Source organism: Schistocerca nitens, chromosome 6 (genome assembly GCF_023898315.1).
Source record: "Schistocerca nitens isolate TAMUIC-IGC-003100 chromosome 6, iqSchNite1.1, whole genome shotgun sequence".
Classification (NCBI taxonomy): domain Eukaryota; kingdom Metazoa; phylum Arthropoda; class Insecta; order Orthoptera; family Acrididae; genus Schistocerca; species Schistocerca nitens.
Window position 1 is genome coordinate 170,114,758 of NC_064619.1, and position 24,229 is coordinate 170,138,986.

The window sequence follows — 24,229 nt, forward strand, 5'->3', positions numbered from 1 at the left end:
GGAAATCAGCATGAATGTTCTTTGCTTTCATACCTTTCTTTATGAAGTACTTAATCACTGCTCGAATCTCGATTTTTTCCATCTTCACAAATCACAACAACAGAGCCACATCACAACCACAGCTCTCTTCCAAGAGCACTGACGTGGCACATGTTTACAGGCAACAGTCCAATGAATATCATGTGAACAACTCGTTGCGCTAGCGCTGACCTCTTGTGGTGATTCCAGGAACTTTTTAAACCACCCTCACACTATTACCTATGAGCTTATGGAAGATAAATTTAATACAGTAAAATTAGCAGAATAGCAGTTATCTTTTGAAAAGATTGCTGTTTCCTCAGGTATACTAAATAGCTACTAATTATCTATTCCTGCCAGCTTATTATTTATGTTCTGGCATTTATATTTATCAAGAACAGAAGCTGTCCTCTTACAGTAAAACAGAGATCTGTTTATGTTGAAAACTGTCATGTGTCACAGTGCTATTGGTAATCCAAAAACCTTGCAGCAAGGCACATTATTTGTAGAAATGACTAGTATTAACTTATATGTTTTCAATTTGCTTTTCAATTTATTGCAGTTCTCAATTGCATGATTTAAATCTGGTGATAGTTTACTGAAGAACTTTCGAACAGAATGAGGATACTCACTCTGAACTCTAGGCTGGGAGACAACATCTACATGGAAATTATGTACTGATCTTTTATTAAATTTTGTTAATCACAGCTAATGTCAAATTAATTTTTATTATTAGCAATGGATACCTTTCAGGAGCAGATGGACTGGAAAGTATTTAAGAATTTCATGAATAATGTGATTGATTAGAAAATACAAAACTCACCCTTGATTGCTTCACTCAGAAGGACATTGTCTCCATAAGAAATATTGACATTAATTCCTTCAGCAGGAGACAGGTATGTCATCTCCACACATCCTGAAAAGATTAGTGACAAATGTTTTATTAATTTGTTTTCTGGCTTCTTTTTTCCACAGTTGCACATATATAAGTTGTATAGGTTAAGTGCCATCTTTAGCAACTGCAATAAAAGTTTTATTAAGCCCAGAAGCGTTTCACTTTCTTTTAAAACATCCTGAAGTGGTCACTGTAACAATACGGTTTTTTCTCTTATAATTTTGTTTGTTATGATCAACAATAGTTCACATGCTTTACTTATTACTATAAACTGAATTTATTCTTTTCATTACTAACGTTTTTTTTTTCTTTTCTTTTTGTTTACTGCATTCTTTTTCATCTTCCACTTGTTTTTGCAGAGAACACTTTCACTGCACTTAAGATAAGTGCACTTTCATGTTGGGAAGTATCATTGTCCCCTTGCCATTTTGCATGTTTCGTTGCAGTTGCTAAAGATGGCAATCAACCCATATGGTACAAGTATTATTAATTATTTGGTTCAAGAAGTACACCAGGAAAAATGAGTAAGAACAAACAAAAGTGTAGTGCAATAAAGTAATTAGATTTATTTCCAACTAAACTTTCTTAAATAGGTTACATATGAATACGGAACCACAGGCAATATGAAACTTTCTCTGCTTGGTAACAGACAAGTTTAGTCAGCAGGCAACTTTCTATTTTTTCTGTTTTTGACTGACAGTAGAAACTTGAAATAGATCTTATCATCATCTGATCTAGGAGAAATATGTATTAGTTGCTTGCTTTCTGTGTTGCTCATAGCCTAGTTCAAGCTTTTTGGAGACCAGTTAAATAGTGTACACCATAATCAGCCTGTCAGATACATAGCTGTGTTGTTAATCAATTGAGGGTTCTTAAAAATGATATTGTATGCTATAACTTGTATACTGATTAAGGGCCCAATCACATCCACACCAGCCACAGCCGCACCAGGTGCAGCCAGGAGTTTAGAGGGAATGACTTAAAACTGGTTCGCAGTAAGATGCTTAACCCTTAATCACACAAAGACATGTAATATTTCTAGATATCCAGACTGAGATGGACCAGCATGTGAATTAGCAAAAAACTGTTGTCAATATTTCTGGCTCACATCAGCACTGGTGACATCTGTCACTTGGGTTCTGAGGTCATCCTCAGTTTGTACGGGCAACTGGCAGAAGTTGTGAAGACCACTAGCCTGGCTTATGGGGTGAAAGCAGGGCTCACTATTTGCAGCATTGTACCCAATGTTGATCGGCATCCTTTGAGCTGAGGGGGGGGAGGGGGGGGATAGAGGGATACAAACCAAGGACTCTGTCAATTCTATGACAGTCTTGGCTGCACATTTCTTGACCTGAGTTATGGGGAAAAGGGAGGGGGGGGGGGATTTTAGGACTCCCCCTGATAGGTTGCGGGTGCAGTTCACAAAAGGTGCAGCTACTCATGTAGCAGAGTACTTGTATTCATAACAAAGTTCCTGAATTTACTGCTGTCAAGGAAAGCTTTTACACTCAAATTATTCTTGGAACCAAGAGGCATGGAAAGTATATCGAGAAGACAGCTTAGATGCCATAGGAGAGGGAGAATTCATTGCAGTTGGCAAAAATATTCTGTGAAGTTACCTGGATGTATGTTACATGAATGATTCAAAGGCTTCTCAAATAAGAGAATCCAGTACTTTATTCTCAATTGTGAGTTCACTACAGACAAGGGTATCATCAGGAGTGCACCAGAGGATTGTGATAGGCCCATCCCTATCCTCTATATCCATAAATGATCTGACAAACAGGGTGAGCAGCAATCCATGCCTGTTTGCTGATGATGCTGTGGTGTATGGGATGATGTTGTCACTGAATTGCTGTAGGAGGGTACAAGATGACTTAGACAAACTTTATAGATGCTTTGATAAATGGCAACTTGCTCTAAATGTAGACAAATGTAGGTTAATGCAGATGAATAGGAAAAATAATCCTGTAATGTTCAAATACAGCATCAGCAGCATGCTGCTTGACATAGTCATGGAGATCAATTATCTAAGTGTTATGTTGCAATGCTATATGAAATGGAATGAGCACTTCAGGATAACAATAGGAAAGGTGAATGGTTGAATTTGGTTTATTGGGAGCGTTTTAGGAAAGTGTAGCATATCTGTTAAGGGGACCATGTTTAAGACACTAGTGCAACAAATTTTTGAGTGCTGCTTGAGTGTCTGGGACCCACCAGGTCATATTAAAGGAGGCCATCGAAACAATAATGCAGAGGCAGTCTGATAGATCTGTTACTGCTAAGTTCAGTCAACACATGAGTGTTATGGAGATGCTTCGTGAACTGAAGGAAGACAATGTTCTTTTCATGAAACACTCCTGAGAAAATTTAGAGAATCAACATTTGATGCTGACTGTATAACAATTCTACTGTTGCCAACATACATTTTGTGCAAGGACCAAGACGATAAGATAAGAGAAACCAGGGCGCATGTGGAAGCATATAGGTAGTTGTTTTCCCCTCACTCTATTTGGGAGTCTAACAGGAAAGGGAATGAGTAGTAGTAGTACAAGGTATCATCCAGCATGCATCATGTGCTGGCTTCCAGAGTATGCACATAGATATAGATGCTGATGCAGTTCTGCCTACTTTGTATTGAGAAACCTCTCTCATGAAGTTGGACTGCAGACAGAATTGCTAGCATAATTTCAGTACTATGCAATGGCATAATGTACCAGGGTAAAGCAGCTAAGGTTGAGAAAGGATTCATTATACAGAAGTGTGCAGTAAGAATATTATGTAAAGTTGATGACTGAGCATCTTGCAAAAGCTTGTTCTGAGAGCATGGGGTTCTTACATCTCTTTGCCAATACATTTACTCCCTTATGGTATATGTGAGAGTAAGAGTTTATTTAGGATGAACTGTGAAATTCAAAAGCACAATATGACAAGCAAAAATATTTTCCTTATAGACTATGCAAATCGTAAGGCCAAGTGGAAATTCCTGGACAAGAAAACAAATAAAATTTATTTTATAAAAAGAGGAAATATAGAAATGCAGCAGAACTGAGGTTTTCAGTTAACTTTTTCCAGACTCTGGTGCCATCTCAATTTGTTATGCATCTGGATGCCTAAGCTTCACTTAGTGTATGCTCATTGACATCTGTAAGTTATTCTGATCTGTTTGGAATGTGTATTGTCCACAAAATTCCCACCCGGCTTGCTGGAAGGATACCAACATAATGGAATGGTGTATCTTTTTTTTTCAGATTAAGTTTTTTGTCCCTGATACACACCCTAACTCCAGACAACAAGGACTATGCTTTCCACATACTCAGATCCACATTACACCACACTGATTCACGTTTTAATTTATGGATTCTTGTAACTCATCCTCAATATTCATTCCAGCAGACAGTATGTCTTAGTGTGTACACTGTAAGAAACACACATTGTAGTTATCGATTGTCAAACTGATATTATGATAGCCTTTTTTCTTCTCACTATATGAGGAGACAGTGTTGTTGGGTTGTGCTATATCATCCATGTGTATAGGGTAACAAATGTAAAACAGGCCACTAGAATAACATTGACACTTTTAAAATTATAATATTAGACAAAATAGATTGCTACATTAAGTAGCAGACAGGCACAGCCGTTGACAGAAAAGACACATTGCATTCTGGTTCAAGTTGCCAGAGATGACTGTCATATGCATGACAGTCATGCATATGCACAACGACCCTATTAAGTTTTATTTACATTCCCTCCGCAAACATGCCTTCGCCCTAGCCAGATTACGCTCCCATATTTTATTTTCTCAGGCTTGTCTGACATTTGGCATTACCCCCAAAGGCCTCACACTTAAAGTTCCCATCTCTGGCTGCAACCCTTCTTTCCATCAGTCCCTATACCAGTTCCAAACTGAACAATCCATTGCCCTCACCCACCTAATCCTTCACCTACACATCAACTCAGCCAACGAACACACCCATCAACTCCTATCCTTAATAAAAGTCCTCAATCTTTCCTCTCCCACATCCACACTGGCTGTTCAGAGCATCCTCCTACAGGCCAACCGTAAATTAGAACAGCATGCCACCCTCCACCTCAAAAAACTATCCAATCTCCTGGTTTCCCACCTCCGGAAAGGCAACTCACTCACCCTTCACAACCTTTCCAGCAAACCTCAACCTCCTCTCACTGCACACCAAACCAGTCTCTCCCATCTACTCTATCTCCCACTTCCAGCTCCACTCCCTCCAAAACCTCAAAATTCCAATCAACGCAATCTGGAACCACAACACCCTAATTCAGTAGTTAACCTTTCCTCCAAACCTCTCTCCCAATCCGAAACCTCTGTCCTATCCAAAGGCCTCACCTCCAGCCCCACTCCCAGATTCAACCAAACAGCCCTCGTCAAAGATTTACTGTCCTACACTCGTACTCTCTGCTGGAAGTATCACTTTGCCACGAATAAAAATGATCCTAACCCTACTCCTAATGATCCAACTCCCCAAGACACTATCCAAATTGAACCCTGCCTGGAACAGTTCCGTCCTCCGTCACAGCGGGACCCACCTCCTCTTCCTCAAAATCACCCTCTCCAAACCTTCCAGGAATTTCTGGCTTCCAGCCTTGCCTCTCAATCCTTCTTAAAAAATCTTAATCCTACTCCCAACATCACCACTGCTGAAGCCCAAGCTATCCGTGATCTGAAGGCTGACCGATCCATCGTCATTCTTCCGGCGGACAAGGGTTCCACGACCGTGGTACTTGATCGTCGGGAGTATGTAGCTGAGGGACTGCGTCAGCTTTCAGACAACACCACATACAAAGTTTAGCAAGGTAATCCCATTCCTGATGTCCAGGCGGAGCTTCAAGGAATCCTCAGAACCTTAGGCCCCCTACAAAACCTTTCACCTGACTCCATCAACCTCCTGACCCCACCGACACCCCGCACCCCTACCTTCTACCTTCTTCCCAAAATTCATAAACCCAACCATCCCGGCCGCCCCATTGTAGCTGGTTACCAAGCCCCCACAGAGTGTATCTCTGCCTACGTAGATCAACACCTTCAACCCATTACATGCAGTCTCCCATCCTTCATCAAAGACACCAACCACTTTCTCGAACGCCTGGAATCCTTACCCAATCTGTTACCCCCGGAAACCATCCTTGTAACCATTGATGCCACTTCCTTATACACAAATATTCCGCACGTCCAGGGCCTCACTGCGATGGAGCACTTCCTTTCACGCCGATCACCTGCCACCCTACCTAAAACCTCTTTCCTCATTACCTTAGCCAGCTTCATCCTGACCCACAACTTCTTCACTTTTGAAGGCCAGACATACCAACAATTAAAGGGAACAGCCATGGGTACCAGGATGGCCCCCTCGTACGCCAACCTATTCATGGGTCGCCTAGAGGAAGCCTTCTTGGTTACCCAGGCCTGCCAACCCAAAGTTTGGTACAGATTTATTGATGACATCTTCATGATCTGGACTCACAGTGAAGAAGAACTCCAGAATTTCCTCTCCAACCTCAACTCCTTTGGTTCCATCAGATTCACCTGGTCCTACTCCAAATCCCATGCCACTTTCCTTGACGTTGACCTCCATCTGTCCAATGGCCAGCTTCACATGTCCGTCCACATCAAACCCACCAACAAGCAACAGTACCTGCATTATGACAGCTGCCACCCATTCCACATCAAACGGTCCCTTCCCTACAGCCTAGGTCTTCGTGGCAAACGAATCTGCTCCAGCCCGGAATCCCTGAACCATTACACCAACAACCTGACAACAGCTTTCGCATCCCGTAACTACCCTCCTGACCTGGTACAGAAGCAAATAACCAGAGCCACTTCCTCATCCCCTCAAACCCAGAACCGCCCACAGAAGAACCACAAAAGTGCCCCACTTGTGACAGGATACTTTCCGGGACTGGACCAGACTCTGAATGTGGCTCTCCATCAAGGATACGACTTCCTCAAATCCTGCCCTGAAATGAGATCCATCCTTCATGAAATCCTCCCCACTCCACCAAGAGTGTCTTTCCGCCATCCACCTAACCTTCATAACCTGTTAGTTCATCCCTATGAAATCCCCAAACCACCCTCCCTACCCTCTGGCTCCTATCCTTGTAACCGCCCCCAGTGTAAAACCCGTCCCATGCACCCTCCCACCACCACCTACTCCAGTCCTGTAACCCGGAAGGTGTACACGATCAAAGGCAGAGCCACGTGTGAAAGCACCCACGTGATTTACCAACTGACCTGCCTACACTGTGATGCATTCTATGTGGGAATGACCAGCAACAAACTGTCCATTCGCATGAATGGACACAGGCAGACAGTGTTTGTTGGTAATGAAGATCACCCTGTGGCTAAACATGCCTTGGTGCACGGCCAGCACATCTTGGCACAGTGTTACACCGTCCGGGTTATCTGGATACTTCCCACTAACACCAACCTATCCGAAATCCGGAGATGGGAACTTTCTCTTCAATATATCCTCTCTTTCCGTTACCCACCAGGCCTCAATCTCCGCTAATTTCAAGTTGCCGCCACTCATACCTGTCATACAACAACATCTTTGCCTCTGCACTTCCGCCTCGACTGACATCTCTGTCCAAACTCTTTGTCTTTAAATACGTCTGCTTGTGTCTGTATATGTGTGGATGGATATGTGTGTGTGTGCGAGTGTATACCCGTCCTTTTTTCCCCTAAGGTAAGTCTTTCCGCTCCCGGGATTGGAATGACTCCTTACCCTCTCCCTTAAAACCCACATCCTTTCGTCTTTCCCTCTCCTTCCCTCTTTCCTGATGAGGCAACAGTTTGTTGCGAAAGCTTGAATTTTGTGTGTATGTTTGTGTTTGTTTGTGTGTCTGTCGACCTGCCAGCACTTTCATTTGGTAAGTCACATCATCTTTATATATATATATATATATATATATATATATATATATATATATATATATATATATATATATATATATATATATATTAAAAAACGATGCTGTGACTTACCAAACGAGAAAGCGCTGGTAGATAGACACAATAAAAAACACACAAACACACACACAAATTTCAAGCTTTCACAACACACGGTTGCTTCATCAGGAAAGTGGGAAGGAGAGGGAAAGACGAAAGGATGTGGGTTTTAAGGGAGAGGGTAAGTCATTCCAATCCCGGGAGCGGAAAGACTTACCTTAGGGGGAAAAAGGGGTAGTATACACTCGCACACACACGCATATCCATCCACACATATACAGACACAAGCAGACGTGTGTGTGTGTGTGTGTGTGTGGGCGCACGCGCGTGCGTCTTTTTCCTTTTCTGACAAAGACTGTGGCTGAATAGTGTGTAAGCATCTTTTCATTGTGTCTGTCAGCAACTCAATGTGTCATATTTACAGTAAGTAGCGATCTATCTTTTCCTTATATTGTTGATATTCTAACCTGGAGTTTCCATTGTTTAATATTAGGCAAATGTACGCCTACCAATTCAGTGATAACTATTTTCTGAGAAACATAATCAGTTTACTCAAGATATTGAAACTACCTATCACAGCTGACTTACCAGCTCCAACCAAATAGCAAGGGAAAAACTGTTTACAAATGATAAGTCTCTACATCATAAAGCTGAATCAAACCTTTTCGACCAGTATCTATACATATGAACTGGCCAAGTGACCCCCTCTTGTTTCCACTAAGCGAGAGGAGTAGGATAAAAACTGTTCCACATTTTTACCATCGCTCAAGTAGCCGGAGAGTAGAAGTGACTTTGCTGGCAGTTGTGGGTCCAGACTTGTGCCAACTTCCTAGCATTATTGCTTTTTTTTTTTTTTTAATTGCAGCTCATGTTAAAATGTAAAAGGCAACGCACTACTTAGTTTTTTATCAACAAATGATTTTAGGCGATCCTCGTTAACAATGTAAAACAAACAAGTCTGTCAATAATATTGTGGCGCAAGTTCGTACTATCTACTGCACGGCAGACCATAGTGGAAACGAACGTGGCAGTAAAAGTCTCGTGCCAATTTGCAATATGTAAAATGTTTGTTAAAACATAATTATTGGCAGTAGTAGTAGTAATAGTAGTAGTAGTACTAATCTATTAATACAAGCACAATACACATTGCCTATTCTTCATACGTTTGAAAATGCAAATTTACGAGAACTATCCCTATTTCCAGTGTTTTAAAAATACTGAACAATAATTCGCACAAAATCCTAAACAGCTGCTTCTTTCAATGCGAAACTGTTAAAGGTTAATTTTCGTCCTAAGAAACAGGAAATGTGCGGCAGGGCTTAGTAGCATTTGCTACATGGAGGAAACACCTCTGCTGCCAGTGCTGTATGAGTTCCTCACCTGGACCACCGAGATCGACGTAGGTGAAATTGAAGTCCACGCAGCACGTGCAGGCAGGTCCTTCGCAAGAGCAGGCGCGCTCCAGCGGGCCGCCGTCGACGTCTGCGTCGGTATCGTCGCCGTCCGCCACTTCCCTCTGCTCCGCTACTTCCTCGCCCAGGTCCCACAGGAAGTCTGCAAGGCCAAACAGGTCGTCACTCGCTGCCTACTAATTTTAGTCCTTCATGCTGAGCTTTTCCTTCCCCACTTATATCCTTCAGTACAGCTAATCATTTGGAATTGAAAGAAACCATAGGAGAAAACTCTTAGAACAGACAGTGTAGCGACAGTGTGTCTGTCATCCGTTATTGTATTGTATCGTATGTTAAGAAATGACGGAGAGGCTCCGTCCCCGCCGCAGCCACAGTGGTCCACAACCCCGCAACGACTACCGCAGTCCACTTCACCCCTCTGCTGCCCCATTCCGAATCACTCTTTCAGGATTATTGTGTTGTTCGGCCCCTAGTGGACACCCCATGAACGTCTCACACCAGACGAGTGTAACCCCTATGTTTCCGTCATAGAGTAATAGTGGTGTACGCGTACTTGGAGAACTTGTTTGCGCAACAATCGCCGACACAGTGTAGCTGAGGCGGAATAAGGGGAACCAGCCCGCATTCACCGAGGCAGATGGAAAACCGCCTAAAAACCATCCACAGACTGGCCGGCTCACCGGACCTCGACGCAAGTCCGCCGGGCGGATTCGTGCCGGGGACCAGGTGCTCCTTCCCACTCCGGAAAGCCGTGCATTAGACCGCACGGCTAACCGGGCGGGCGTCATCCGTTATAGGTGAGCTGTGTTCGCAAAACAAATCTGGAGGCCAATAGATTAAATTTATTTCTGTCCTCTTCTATTACCGGTACCTGCTTTAGACGCAAAATGTCATTACAATCGTGCAAGAATTTCATATAAGCCATATACTTGCGACTGTCAACTTTATTTAATTTTCGTGATACATCCAATATTTCGACTTCACGTGGGTATTTTTATAGATAGTTCGATTTCGAATAACGCTATATACACAAGTATGACCGCGTAATAGGAGAAGTTCTTCATTTTAATTTTATTTCCTTGTTTTACTTTTTCTGTTGAAGACTTGCTTGCTCTTTGAGTCACTAACGTTGTTGCACTAATGCTAGCAGTGTTTAGTTTTGTCAAAGAAATCAGTGATGTTAACAAACGACGAAAGTGATCAGTGGGATCTGGTCAGTTGTAGTGTAACAATATAGAGGAAAATTCGGGCAATGTATAGAAATGTTAACACAGTAAATCGTGGTACAAGTTCAAGAATAGGGCGTTTATTGTTACCTTACCGTAACCATCGTGTCATAAATTTCAACAAAATGCGTTGAAGTAATGAAGCATTTTGTACGAAGTCCCAACGATACCTCGACGAACTTTATTATAGCACGTATAGAGGCATTCAGACTATCATTCTTCCCGCGCTCCATGCGTGAATGGAACAGAAAGAAACTCCAGTAACTGGTACAATGTGACGTACTCTCTGCCAAGCACTTGCAGAGTATAGATATCTAATTTCACAAGTTTTGCAAGGCTTTTAAGTTCAGATACTAAAGATAACATGAAGGGTGTGTATTCAACTTTCTGTTCATTTGCTTTTTAACGACTGTAGAATTTAGATTTAAGAGATCCAGTTAGCTCGTCTGTTCCTTTATGTTTCTTCTTTTTATTATGCGTAGAACACACGTGTATTTATTTTGGTCTCTCTGGTTTGTGACGTGTCGTGCTGGGGGTCATCCTCTATTTCTTCTTCAGTACTGACAGATGTAGCTTTAACTGGCATTTTAGAGGGTTGACTGGACAGTAATGCCTCCACCTTCGTAACTCTTCAACAGTTGGCAGCATTGGTATACGGTAGGTACCTGCTTGTTCCATAGCCTCTTCTCTACAGCTCCAGTTGGTGGGAAGCCTTAGCACTGAACGGTTGTGTTGTTACAGTGTAAAGTATGGAACCTCGTGCAGACGGTCGATCAATGCGATTTAAGCAACGTGCAGTCATCGAATTCTTGACAGCAGAAGGTGTCAGCCCAAAGGAGATTCATCAGAGAATGAAAGCAGTTTATGGTGATTAAGTTGATGTGTGCACAGTGCGTCGTTGGGCGAGTAAGTTTACAGGTGTTGAGGCAGGAACATCTCACCTGCGTGACAAACAAAGAGTTGGACGTCCTGTGACAACAACCACCGAGTTTCACAAGCAAAATGCTGACAGATTGATTCAGGACGATCGTCGTTATCACTCGGAGAGAAATTGCATGCACAACCAGCATTTCAGAAGAACGTGTGGGTCACGTTGCTTTGCTTGGCTGTCAGAAGATCTGTGCATGATGGGTACCCCGGATGCTGACTCCTGAAATGAAAGCACACAGACTTGAAATTTGCCAGGAACTCCTCTCGCTTTACAAGAATGAAGGCGACGCCTTTCTCCATTCAATTGTGACAGAATACGAAACGTCGTTCTATGGAATATCGACACAAAGACTCGCCCCAGATAAAGAAATTCAAGATGCAGCCCTCAGCTGGAAAAATCATGGCCACAGTGTTCTGGAACGCAGATTGTGTTATCCAAGTTGATTTTCTTGATCATGGAACAACAATAAATTCAGAGCGTTACAACGCTGCGAACTCTGAAAGGACAGGCAACAAGGGTCTCAAAGGGGAAAGTTTTCCTGCAGCATGACAATGCCAAACCACACACTTCACGTGCCACCACAGCAGAACTTCAGAGACTGAGTCTCACCACTGTACGGCACCCTCCTTACAGTCCAGATTTAGCACCGTCTGACTTCCATCTGTTCCCGATAATGAAAGACAATCTGCGGAGACATCATTATGCTTCTGATGAACACGTTGAGAGAACTGTGAGACTGTGGTTGCCGAAACAGAGTGTAGACTTCTTCGGTGACGGCTTCAGAAAACTTGTTCATTGTTCACAGAAATGTATCCAATTAGCTGGTGATTATGTGGAAAAGTGAATATTGGTGATTAAAGATCACATTCTAAGGATTATTTCTGTGGTGTCACTGCCAGACACCACACTTGCTAGGTGGTAGCTTAAATCGGCCGCGGTCCATTAGTACATGTCGGACCCGCGTGTCGCCACTGTGTGATCGCAGACCGAGCGCCACCACACGGCAGGTCTCGAGAGACGTACGAGAACTCGCCCCAGTTGTACGACGACGTTGCTAGCGACTACAAGGACGAAGCCTTTGCTCTCATTTGCCGAGAGACAGTTAGAATAGCCTTCAGCTAAGTTAATGGCTACGACTTAGCAAGGCGCCAATTGTATCAGTGCATGTATCTTACGAGTCTCATTTGTATAGTCAAGAGAGATGTACCAAAGGAAGCATTAAAAGTTAAGTATATTCCAAAGCTACGTATTTTCTTTATAAAAGTCATTACGTATCCTGTTCCAGACTTGACGCCAGTCGGCGTGCGTGTACGCGTGCCTTTCGGCTTCCTTCTCAGTGTGGCGCAGTGTTACGTCACACAATTTCTCCATTTGCTTTATTAAAATATGCCCATCCAAACCCAATTAATGAAGGTGGGGCATTACTTTTCATTCAACCCTCGTAAGAAATACTAAATTCTCGAAGTAAATGTATTGTTTTCACTCAGAAGCTGCAGTATTAGACTGCTCTTTCTTCTTTTTGGGCGATTATCAGTTGTAAGAATCCCTTACGATTTTCTACTTTCTGTGAAAAGTGGATGCTGAAAATCATCATCATCATCATCATCATCATTTAAGACTGATTATGCCTTTCAGCGTTCCTCCATGATCCCCTATTCAGTGCTAACATTGGTGCCTCTTCTGATGTTAAGCCTATTACTTCCAAATCATTCTTAACCGAATCCAGGTACCTTCTCCTTGGTCTGCCCCGACTCCTCCTACCCTCTACTGCTGAACCCACGAGTCTCTTGGGTAACCTTGCTTCTCCCATGCGTGTAACATGACCCCACCATCTAAGCCTGTTCGCCCTGACTGCTACATCTATAGAGTTCATTCCCAGTTTTTCTTTGATTTCCTCATTGTGGACACCCTCCTGCCATTGTTCCCATCTACTAATACCTGCAATCATCCTAGCTACTTTCATATCCGTAACCTCAACCTTATTGATAAGGTAACCTGAATCCACCCAGCTTTCGCTCCCATACAACAAAGTTGGTCGAAATATTGAACGGTGCACAGATAACTTAGTCTTGGTACTGACTTCCTTCTTGCACAAGAGAGTAGATCGTAGCTGAGCACTCACTGCATTAGCTTTGCTACACATCGCTTCCAGTTCTTTCACTATGTTGCCATCCTGTGAGAATATGCATCCTAAGTACTTGAAACTGTCCACCTGTTCTAACTTTGTTCCTCCTATTTAGCACTCAATCCGTTTATATCTCTTTCCCACTGACATTACTTTCGTTTTGGAGATGCTAATCTTCATACCATAGTCCTTACATTTCTGATCTAGCTCTGAAATATTACTTTGCAAACTTTCAATCGAATCTGCCATCACAACTAAGTCATCCGCATACGCGAGACTGCTTATTTTGTGTTCACATATCTTAATCTCACCCACCCAGTCTATTGTTTTCAACATATGATCCACAAATAATATGAACAACAGTGGAGACAGGTTGCAGCCTTGTCTCACCCCTGAAACTACTCTAAACCATGAACTCCATTTACCGTCAACTCTAACTGCTGCCTGACTATCCATGTAAAGACCTTTAATTGCTTGCAAAAGTTTGCCTCCTATTCCATAATCTCGTAGAACAGACAATAACTTCCTCCTAGGAACCCGGTCATATGCCTTTTCTAGATCTATAAAGCATAGATACAATTCCCTGTTCCACTCACAACACTTCTCCATTACTTGCCGTAAGCTAAAGATCTGGTCCTAACAACCTCAAAGAGGCCTAAACCCACACTGATTTTCATCCAATTGGTCCTCAACTAATACTCGCACTTTCCTTTCAACAATACCTGAGAAGATTTTACCCACAACGCTGATTAAAGAGATACCTCTGTAGTTGTTACAACCTTTTCTGTTTCCATGTTTAAAGATTGGTGTGATTACTGCTTTTGTCCAGTCTGATGGAACCTCTCCCGACTCCCAGGCCATTTCAATTATCCTGTGTAGCCATTTAAGACCTGGCATTCCACTGTATTTGATGAGTTCCGACTTAATTTCATTCACCCCAGCTGCTTTATTGCACTGCAATCTATTGACCATTTTCTCCACTTCCTCAAATGTGATCCTATTTCCATCATCATTCCTATCCCATTCTACCTCGAAATCTGAAACATTACTGATCGTATTTTCACCTACATTGAGCAACTCTTCAAACTATTCCCTCCAGCTGCCCAAGGAATCCACAGGATTCACCAGCAGTTTTCCTGACCTGTCCAAAATACTTGTCATTTCCTTCTTACGTCCCTTTCGAAGACTGCTAATTACACTCCAGAATGGTTTTCCAGCAGCTTGACCCAAAGTCTCCAACCTGTTTCCAAAGTCTCCCCAAGATTTCTTCTTGGATGCTGCAATTATCTGTTTGGTTTTGTTTCTTTCTTCAACATAACTTTCTCTGTCTACCTGAGTTCTAGTATGTAGCCATTTTTGATACGCCTTCTTTTTCCTTTTACAGGCTGCCTTGACTGTGTCATTCCACCAAGCTGTTTGCTTCATCCTACCTTTACACACTACTGTTCCAAGACATTCTTTAGCCACTTCTAGTACTGTGTCCCTGTACCTTGTCCATTCCTTTTCCAATGACTGTAATTGTCTACATTCAACTAACTGGTACCTTTCTGAGATCACTGTTATGTGCTTGTGCCTGATTTCCTTATCCTGAAGTTTCTCCACTCTTATGGAGTGGACCTGACCTCATGCACTTTCGGCCTCACAATACCAATTTCACTGCAGATTAAATAATGATCAGTGTCATCAAAGAATCCCCTGAATACACGTGTGTCCCTCACAGCCTTCCTGAATTCCTGATCTGTTACTATATAGTCAATGACAGATCTGATTCCCCTGCCTTCCCCAGTATACCTGTGAATGTTCTGATTTTTAAAAAAGGAGTTTGTGATTACTAAGCCCATACTAGCACAGAAATCCAAGAGTTGTTTCCCGTTCCTGTTGGCCTCCATATCCTCTCCAAATTTACCCATAACCTTTTCATACCCTTCTGTTCGATTTCCAATCCTGGCATTAAAATCACCCATGAGCAGAACATTGTCCTTGTCCTTTACTCTAACAACTACATCACTGAGTGCATCATAAAAACTATCCATCTTATCTTGATCTGTCCCTTCACAATGCGAATATACAGACACAATCCTAATTTTCTTGCTAGACACTGTCAAATCTATCCACATCAGTCGTTCGTTTACATACCTTATTGCAACTACGCTGGGTTCCATTTCTTTCCTGATGTAAAGCTCTACACCCCATTGTGCTATTCCTGCTTTGACTGGTGACAGGTAGACCTTGTATTCTCCCACTTCCTCTTCTTTCTCACCCCTTACCCGGATGTCACTAACAGCTAAAACGTCCAGCCCCATCTTACTTGCAGCCTCTGCCAGCTCTACCTTCTTCCAAGAGTAGCCCCCATTACCATTTGTTTGCCAAGTCATATCTTAGGAGTCCCTAGTTTGTCAGTTAGACGTGGGACTCCGTCACCTCCAAAGGTCCGAGGCATTTTGCTCTGATTGTTACCAGCATCATATTTAAAGTACCAGGGAAGCAGGTTGCTAGCCTTACTTGCCCCGGTTCCCATTGAGTTTTACCCCTAACGGTTGAGGGACTAACCGGTGGATTTGGTAGTCTTTGCCGTATGAGCACAAAGGTGACCAAGACTCAGAATGCTGAAAAGGAAACGAAAAAAATATCCAGTATCCATAAGCACCGTATTCTGAGAGTTTTGTGTAACGATAGCATTGGAAAGGCAAAGGAAATGCTTCTTGCTTATAATAGGCATTTGCCATTTTTAGGTCTTGGAGCTTCACCGACAATCTCGATTTGGTCTATCAACTACATCTGTGACCATACAACAGGTGCATCAGGTTATCCTGCAGTAATTGAGATCTTTGTAGTTCCCCTATCTGGCAGTGAGTCAACTCCTGGAATCTGTCACAACCTTCGAAAGGGCAGCCAATTTCCCCGACTGTATGATGGCTATAGATGGTAAACATATACATGTCATCAAGTCATCTGACAATGGATCATTTTATTATTGGGGCTAGAAGATATATTGAATGTACTTTCGGCATTGTTGCTAACAAGTGGAGGGTTTTTCGTTGAACTTTGAACCTATCTCCAGAACCTTCTGATGACGTTATAAAAAACAAGCTGTGTATTACACAGTTTCTTGAAGTCACTTTGACTACTTATGTTTTATATAACATATCAGTAGATCCAACACAAACACGAAGATGTTAACAATGTTCATTACAAATATGCAGAATGGTTTGTCAGCACAGAGGGATACCTACCAGGCAGAATGAACAAATACGAGATCATCTTGTTCGAAATCTCATTTAAATGAAGTAAATTTTGGATGTTTAGTTTCCTCAGTTTCATGTTCCTTGGATCATTTGCACGATAAACCATAATGATGCGGACTAGTCATTTTACATTCACTTAACAAATTAATTCGTAAATATGCTGAACATCTAAAATTTTTTAGTAAACAGGTGTGAGTAATTCCTACCTACCACTGCTTGCACACTACAATAACAGAAATTGTTTTACGGAATGGAAGGAGTTGTCAAGGAAAAACTTTTTCAGTTTGTTTTCAAATTTTACTTTGCTGTTTGTCAGACAATTTGTATCACTGCATAAGTGATCAAAAATTTTAGTTGCACCATTGTGCACCCCTTTTTGTGCTAAAGACAACCTTAATACGAATAATGAAAGTAAATTTTCCTTCTGCTGTTGTAATTATGTATATCATAATTCCTTTTGAACTGCTCTGGATTATTCACAACGATGTTAATGAGAAATGTCCAACCCCTTAAACAGATGTCCACAAGAGGATCCTGGGTGAGCCCCATATATTAATCTTACAGCACGTTTTTGAGCAATGAATACTTTCTTTCCTAAGGTTAAGTTACCCCAGAACATTATTCCATATGAATATTTTTTGAGTTATCAGTCTTCTGACTGAAATTCTGCGGCCCGCCACGAATTTCTCTCCTGTGTCAATCTCTGCATATGAGAGTAGCACTTGCAACCTGCGTCCTCATTTATCTACTGGATATTTTTCAATCTCTGTCTTCCTCTACTGTTTTTGCCCTCTACAGCTCCCTCCAGTACCAGGGAAGTCAATCCCTGATATCTTAACAGATGTCCTATCATACTGTCCCTTCTCCTTGTCATTGTTTTCCACACATTCCTTTCCTCTCCGATGCTGCGCAGAACCTCCTCATTCCTTACCCTAACAGTCCATCTGACTTTCAACATTCGTCTGTGGCACCACATATCAAATGCTTCGATTCTCTTCTGTTCCGGTTTTCCCATAGTCCATGTTTCACTACCATACAATGCTGTATCCCAAACGTATATTCTCAGAAATGTCTTCTTCCAATTAAGGCCTTTGTTTGCCTCTAGTAGACATTAATGAATGAAAAAATGCAATATATGTCAACTTACTGACATATCTAGCACAAAGATGTGCAATCAGTCAATGTGCAATCGTAGCTAAACTAAGTTGTTTTAGGAACTCTAAAAATTTGCTTTCTCCAGTTGAAATTCTCATCAATAGGGACACTTAAAATTTTGACCTCTCCGCTCTATTACTTCCTCACCATGTGTTAGACTTACGAGGGTAATCCCAAAAGTAAGGTCTCCTGTTTTTTTACAACTACAGAACTCTGTGTGTCAATTGGTCACACTGTTATGAAGAGTGCTTCACGCGCTGTGTGTAAACATGAGCACGCCGCGCTGAGGCGCTCAGTCTTGGCTTGGCAGCCGTTGAGAATGGAGCTCCCGTTGGATGTTACCGCCAAGTGCGAATTGCGCGCAACTATTCGGTTTTTGAAATCCATTGCCGATTGACGGAAGTGCATGGGGAGTCGTGCATGGATGTCAAAAATGTTCATAAGTGGTGTAGAGTTTGCAGCTGGTCGGACCGAAGTTCACGACGAACAAAGGAGCGGGAGACCGTCAATTTCTGAGGAGACGGTGTTGAAGGTTGAGTAAAGCATGCGTGGAGATCGGCAGATCACACTGGATCATCTCTGCACGTTGGTTCCTGAGGTTTCCCAAAGCACCGCTCACAGAATTTTAACGGAACTATTGAACCACCGGAAGGTGTGCGCAAGATGGGTGCCACGCATGCTGACTGAGGACCACATGCGGCAACGAGCTGATGCTTCCTGAGCATTTCTTCATCGCCTTGCAGCCGAACAGAACAACTTTCTGGACTCAGTTGTCACGGGTGACGAAACCTGGGCATTCCACTTTACATCTGAGACCAAGCAACAATCACGCCAGTGGCGGCATCCTTCTTCGCCAAAGCCGCGGAAATTCAAAAAAACACAGTCTGCCGGTAAAGTTATGACAACCGTTTTTTGGGATCGGAAAGGGGCGTTGTTGGTCGACTTCATGCCCACTGGGACCACAATTAACGCTGACAGGTACTGTGAGACTCTGAACAAACTAAAACGGCCATTCAGAACCGGAGAAGAGGAATGTTGAGCAAGGGCGTACACATTCTCCATGACAACGCCCGCCCACACATCGCTTGGCAAACCGTTGCTCTCCTGCAACAGTTTCAGTGGAACATAATCACTCACCCGCCCTATAGTCCTGGGCGCCCAGTGACTATCACCTGTTCCCTAGGTTAAAAGAACATTTGGCCGGAAGGCGATTCAGCTCCGACGACGAGGTGAAAGAAGAGGTTCAAAACTTTACGAACAGCATGGCGGCGAGCTGGTATGACATGAGCATACAAAAACTGCCACAGCGTCTACAAAAATGCATCGGCAGAAATGGTGATTATGTCGAAAAATAGCTAAATATTCAAGCTGTAAACTGATGTAAACCATTGTAAAAATAAACAGGTCTATGTACTCATAAAAAATAGGAGACCTTACTTTTGGGATTACCTTCGTATAACTGGCGTAGTGACTGGAGTTGTACAGAACTGAATATGCTAGGTCTGTCGTTTTTATTCGTTTAATAAAATGGAAATGTGGAGCATCTCCAGTCTGTTAATCACTGCTGTTTCCACACTCACCAGTTTTTTTTTTTTTCCTACAGCACTTTTGCCTCCGAAGTCCAGTAAAAACTTGGAAATGACTGATTCCCATGGTTTAACCTTCTCCATTTTATTTAAATATTCTTCACAACTTCACAGATGAAAGCCCTTGTATTGACTCCATGTCTAGCCAACCACATGACCTGCCCGACCGTACTACCAAATAACAATGAGCAGCGACCCGTCCCAGTACGTGACGGGCCGACGGTCCGCTTGAGGCCACGCACTGTTCGGCTTGTCAGCGGTGCCACCGAATCTCGTCGGGTGGAAAGCCACTACTGAAGCAGTGTTCCGTTAGTGGTGGCCTGGTGGCGATTCCTCACCAATGCCGGGCAGCTGATATCGTGGCTCAGTATCTCAAACCTTCAACAGTTACAGTTTTACTTTCGCATGGTGTACAGTAAACTGAAGAGCCTTTCCCTAAAAACTTCACCTATTTTAATAAAAAGAAACCGTGTGGTTCCAGAGACTTTTTCAACATGTATTATGCGTCTAGTGTCCTGCAGTTGACAGAAAAGAACTAACGATCAAGTTTGAACGAACTTCTTTATAACTAAAACACCTTCTTGCCGTGCACTGCCTTCCAAACGTAAAAAAAAAAACAAGAAGCACAATCGTGGCAGAAACCAGATAAGAGTACGACACGATGAAAAGAAAATAATAACCAAAATACTAAGCTACACAATTACAAAGATACAACTTTTTTCTGAATGCTATGGCGAGTGTCTACTATGCTAGAGCCGGCGTAGGTATTGGGCGGAATTCTCCTAACTGTAGGTACACACTGCCGGTCTGACTCTGCTGGCGTGCTTATAACGCCGATTCGGCGAAGTGCTACACTTAGTCACATTAGTTCCAATTCGTAGGTCTCTGTCACACGGCTTTTCACGAGCTGGCCGTTGTGCCCAAGCGGTTCTAGGCGCTCCAGTCTGGAACCGCACTGCTGCTACGATCGCAGGTTCGAATCCTGCCTCGGACATGGATGTGTGTGCTGTCCTTAGATTAGTTAGGTTTAAGTAGTTCTAAGTCTTGTTAAAGCGTTTGATTTAGTGAGCAGGAATAGGCTTTTCAAACTGTTGCAGAAGACTGGATGCCCACCTAAACTACTGCAGATAATTGTCTCTTTCCATGAGAAAACACAAGAAACAATTTGCTTCAACGGTAAAAAATCAGAAGCATTCCCTGTTAATAGCGGTATGAAACAGGGGTGTGTGTTAGCTCCTACATTATTTGAGATTTTCTTTTCCCTTCTGCTCAGATTTGCCTTTGAAGACTGTGAGGAGGGAGTGTATCTACATACGAGGTCTGATGGAAATCTTTTCAACATTGCTCGCCTCAAGGCCAAGACCAAAGTAAATACAGTTGTTATCCGTGAGTTGTTATATGCGGACGATGCAGCTCTAGTAGCGAACACAGAAGATGAGCTGCAGTATATAATCAACAAATTATCAAATGCCTGCGAAAAGTTTGGTCTACTCATCAGCCTTCAAAAGACTAAGATAATGGCGCAGAGCACTACCAACCTTCCATTCATTAGCATTGATGGCAATCCTCTCCAGATAGTTGACGACTTTACCTACTTGGGATCCACAATATGTAGCAACTTGTCCATGGACACTGAACTTACTAACAGAATCGCAAAGGCATCATCTGTCATGGCTAGATTGAAAAACAGAGTATGGAACAACGGACTGCTTACCAGAAAAACTAAATTAAAAGTCTACAACGCTGTGAGACATGGACAACTCTTTCTAGGCATGAATCTCGACACAACAGCTTCCATCTCCGCTGTCTCCGGAAGATCCTTCAGATCTCTTGGAGAGATAGAGTACCCAACACCGAAGTCTTTCATCGTGCAAGCACAACCAGCATCTTTGCACTCCTGAGTCATCGACGTCTAAGATGGTTGGAACATGTAGGCACATGGATCCTGAACGGATACCGAAACAGCTGCTGTACAGCGAACTTCAGGAAGGTGTGGGGCCAGTGGGACGACCGCATCTTCGTTTCAAGGATGTCTGCAAGAGAGACCTGACCAAGACCAGAATCAATCCAAGTCGCTGGGAAAGCATTGCAGATGACCGTGTCAAGTGGCGAGTAACTGTGCGCAACGGCGTCAAGCTCTCAGAGGACAAACGCACACAGGAACAAATCAGGAAGAGGACAAAGCGAAGAGACAGAGCGGCTTCTGTTCGATGTCCCTCAAATTTCACATGTCCAAACTGCAGTAGGGACTGCCACTCTCAAGTAGGACTTTTTAGCCACAGCAGACGCTGCAGACTCTGAACCAAGCATGCTACACCATCATCCCTCAAGGATGGACGGATGCCATTTAAAAAGTCTAGGGGACTGATGACCTCAGATGTTAAGTTCCATAGTGCTCAGAGCCATTTGGACCATTTTTTTTCACGAAGTAGTTCCGTGTTTATGCAGAGTCTGTTGTTGTTTACATCCACTGGCGATGTTTCGATCTGATCTCTTGAAGGGAGGTCGGCAGCCCACTTTGCTTGTCTGTTGTGCGGGCCCTCTAACTGATAAGGGGCCGCTACGAAAATATGGATATGCAGACTGAAGCGACGAATGAAAATTTTTACCAAAAATGTTCAAATGTGTGTGAAATATTATGGGACTTAACTGCTTAGGGCATCAGTCCCTAAGCTTGTAAGCTTAAGCTTAATCTAAATTATCCTAAGCACAAAAACACACAGCCATGTCCGAGGGAGGACTCGAACCTCTGCCGGGACCAGCCGCACCATCCATGACTGCAGTGCCTCTGACTGCTCGGCTAATCACGCGCGGCAAAATTTTTACCAAGGGCAGGATTCGAGCCCTAACCACTATACTATCCTGGCACAGTGGCTTTGAACATTTGCTCAGACTATGTATCCCAGGACGCCTCTCTGCTCAATCCAAATTCCCATTCACGTCTCAGGACAGAAAAAAGAAACTTTTGTCTCTGTCTTAAATAATTGTCTGAGGAGCATATAATGCGGTTTGTTACTATCCTCTTCCTCCGCCTAGCCCATCCCCACCAAATAGATTTTGTTGTGATCCCCACTTTTAAAGTGGCACGACAGATGCCTAGGACACAATAGCAATAAATAACGTAACAATAAACTACATAACATTTTAATACATTAATAATGATGTGTTTATATCAGTACCTAGTACATCGCTTTGCCATAACTTCAAGAAATTATAATTCAGAGAAATACGTCATTTAAGAGCATTTGTTTGAAAATTTGAGAAGCACGTTTGCCACACACTTTACTTAAGAATTAACTAAAGCACCAAAGAAACTAGTATAGGCATGCGTATTCAAATACAGAGGTATATAAACAGGCAGAATACGGCGCTGCGGTCGGCAACGCCTATATAAGGCATTAAGTGTCTGGCGCAGTTGTTAGGTCGGTTACTGCTGCTACAATGGTAGATTATCAAGATTTAAGTGAGTTTGAACGTGGTGTTATAGTCAGCGCACAAGCGATGGGGGACAGCATTTTCGAAGTAGCGATAAAGTGGGGATTTTCTGGTACGACCACTTCACGAGTGTTCCGTGAATATCAGGAATCCAGTAAAACATCAAATCTCCGAAATCGCTGCTGACACAAAAAGATACTACAAACGGACCAACGACGACTGGAGAGAATAGTTCTACGTGACAGACGTGCGACCCTTAAGCGTATTACTACAGATTTCAATGCTGGGCGATCAACAAGTGTCAGCCTGCGAACCACAACGAAACATCATCGATATGGGCTTTCAGAGCTGAAGGCCGACTCGTGTACCCTTGATGACTGCACGACACAAAGCTTTACGCGTCGCCTGCCCCGTCAGAACTGAGATTGGACTGTTGATGACTGGAAACACGTTGCCTGGTCGGACGGTCTCGTTTCAAATTGTATCGAGCAGATGGACGTGTGTGGGTGTGGAGACAACCTCATGAATCCATGGACCCTGCATGTCAGCATGGGATTGTTCAAGCTGGTGGAGGCTCTGTAATGGTGCAGGGCGTGTGCCGTTGGAGTGATATGAGACTTGTGATACGTCTAGTTACGACTCTGACAGGTGACACGTACATAAGCATCCTGTCTGATCACCTGCATCTATTCATGTCCATTGTGCATTCCGACGAACTTGGGCAATTCCAGCAGGACAATGTGACGCCCAACACCTCCGGAATTGCTACAGCGTGGCTCTAGGAACACTCCTCTGAGTTTAAAAACTTCCGCTGACCAACATACTCCCCAGAAAAGAACATTATTAAGCATATCTGAGATGCTTTGCAACGTGCTGTTCAGAAGAGATCTGCGCCCCCTCGTACTCTTACGGATTTATGGACAACCCTGCAGGATTCAAGGTGTCATTCCCTCCAGCACTATTTCAGATACTAATCGAATCCATGCCGCATGGCATGGGATAAAAACGCGGTCTTTTACGTAACCCCACAGATGAAAGTCATAAGGTGTGAGGTCTGGAGAGTTGGGAGGCCACCGGCGATGATTAACTTTATCACCAATAAGAAAAAGTAAGACTTTTCCCAAAGCAGGCAGAAAAAGACAGCAACTCCCCCCCCCCTCTCCCCCCCCCCCCCCCCGCGCGCATCTTACAAACATGTATAAGTGTAGTCTGTAGACTTGAG

General features: G+C 43.1%; 1 protein-coding gene across 1 annotated transcript in view; it reads right to left on the bottom strand.

Annotated features, from left to right (window-relative positions):
* LOC126263274 (uncharacterized) overlaps positions 1 to 24,229 on the bottom strand; it is a 48,535-nt gene that overhangs the window by 16,663 nt on the left and 7,643 nt on the right. Inside the window, exons 2-3 of the mRNA XM_049960359.1 lie at positions 9,273 to 9,446; positions 842 to 934 (exon numbers count right to left, since the gene is read on the bottom strand). Of these exons, the coding sequence (XP_049816316.1) occupies positions 842 to 934; positions 9,273 to 9,446 (267 nt within the window). The remainder of the gene's footprint in view (positions 1 to 841; positions 935 to 9,272; positions 9,447 to 24,229) is intronic.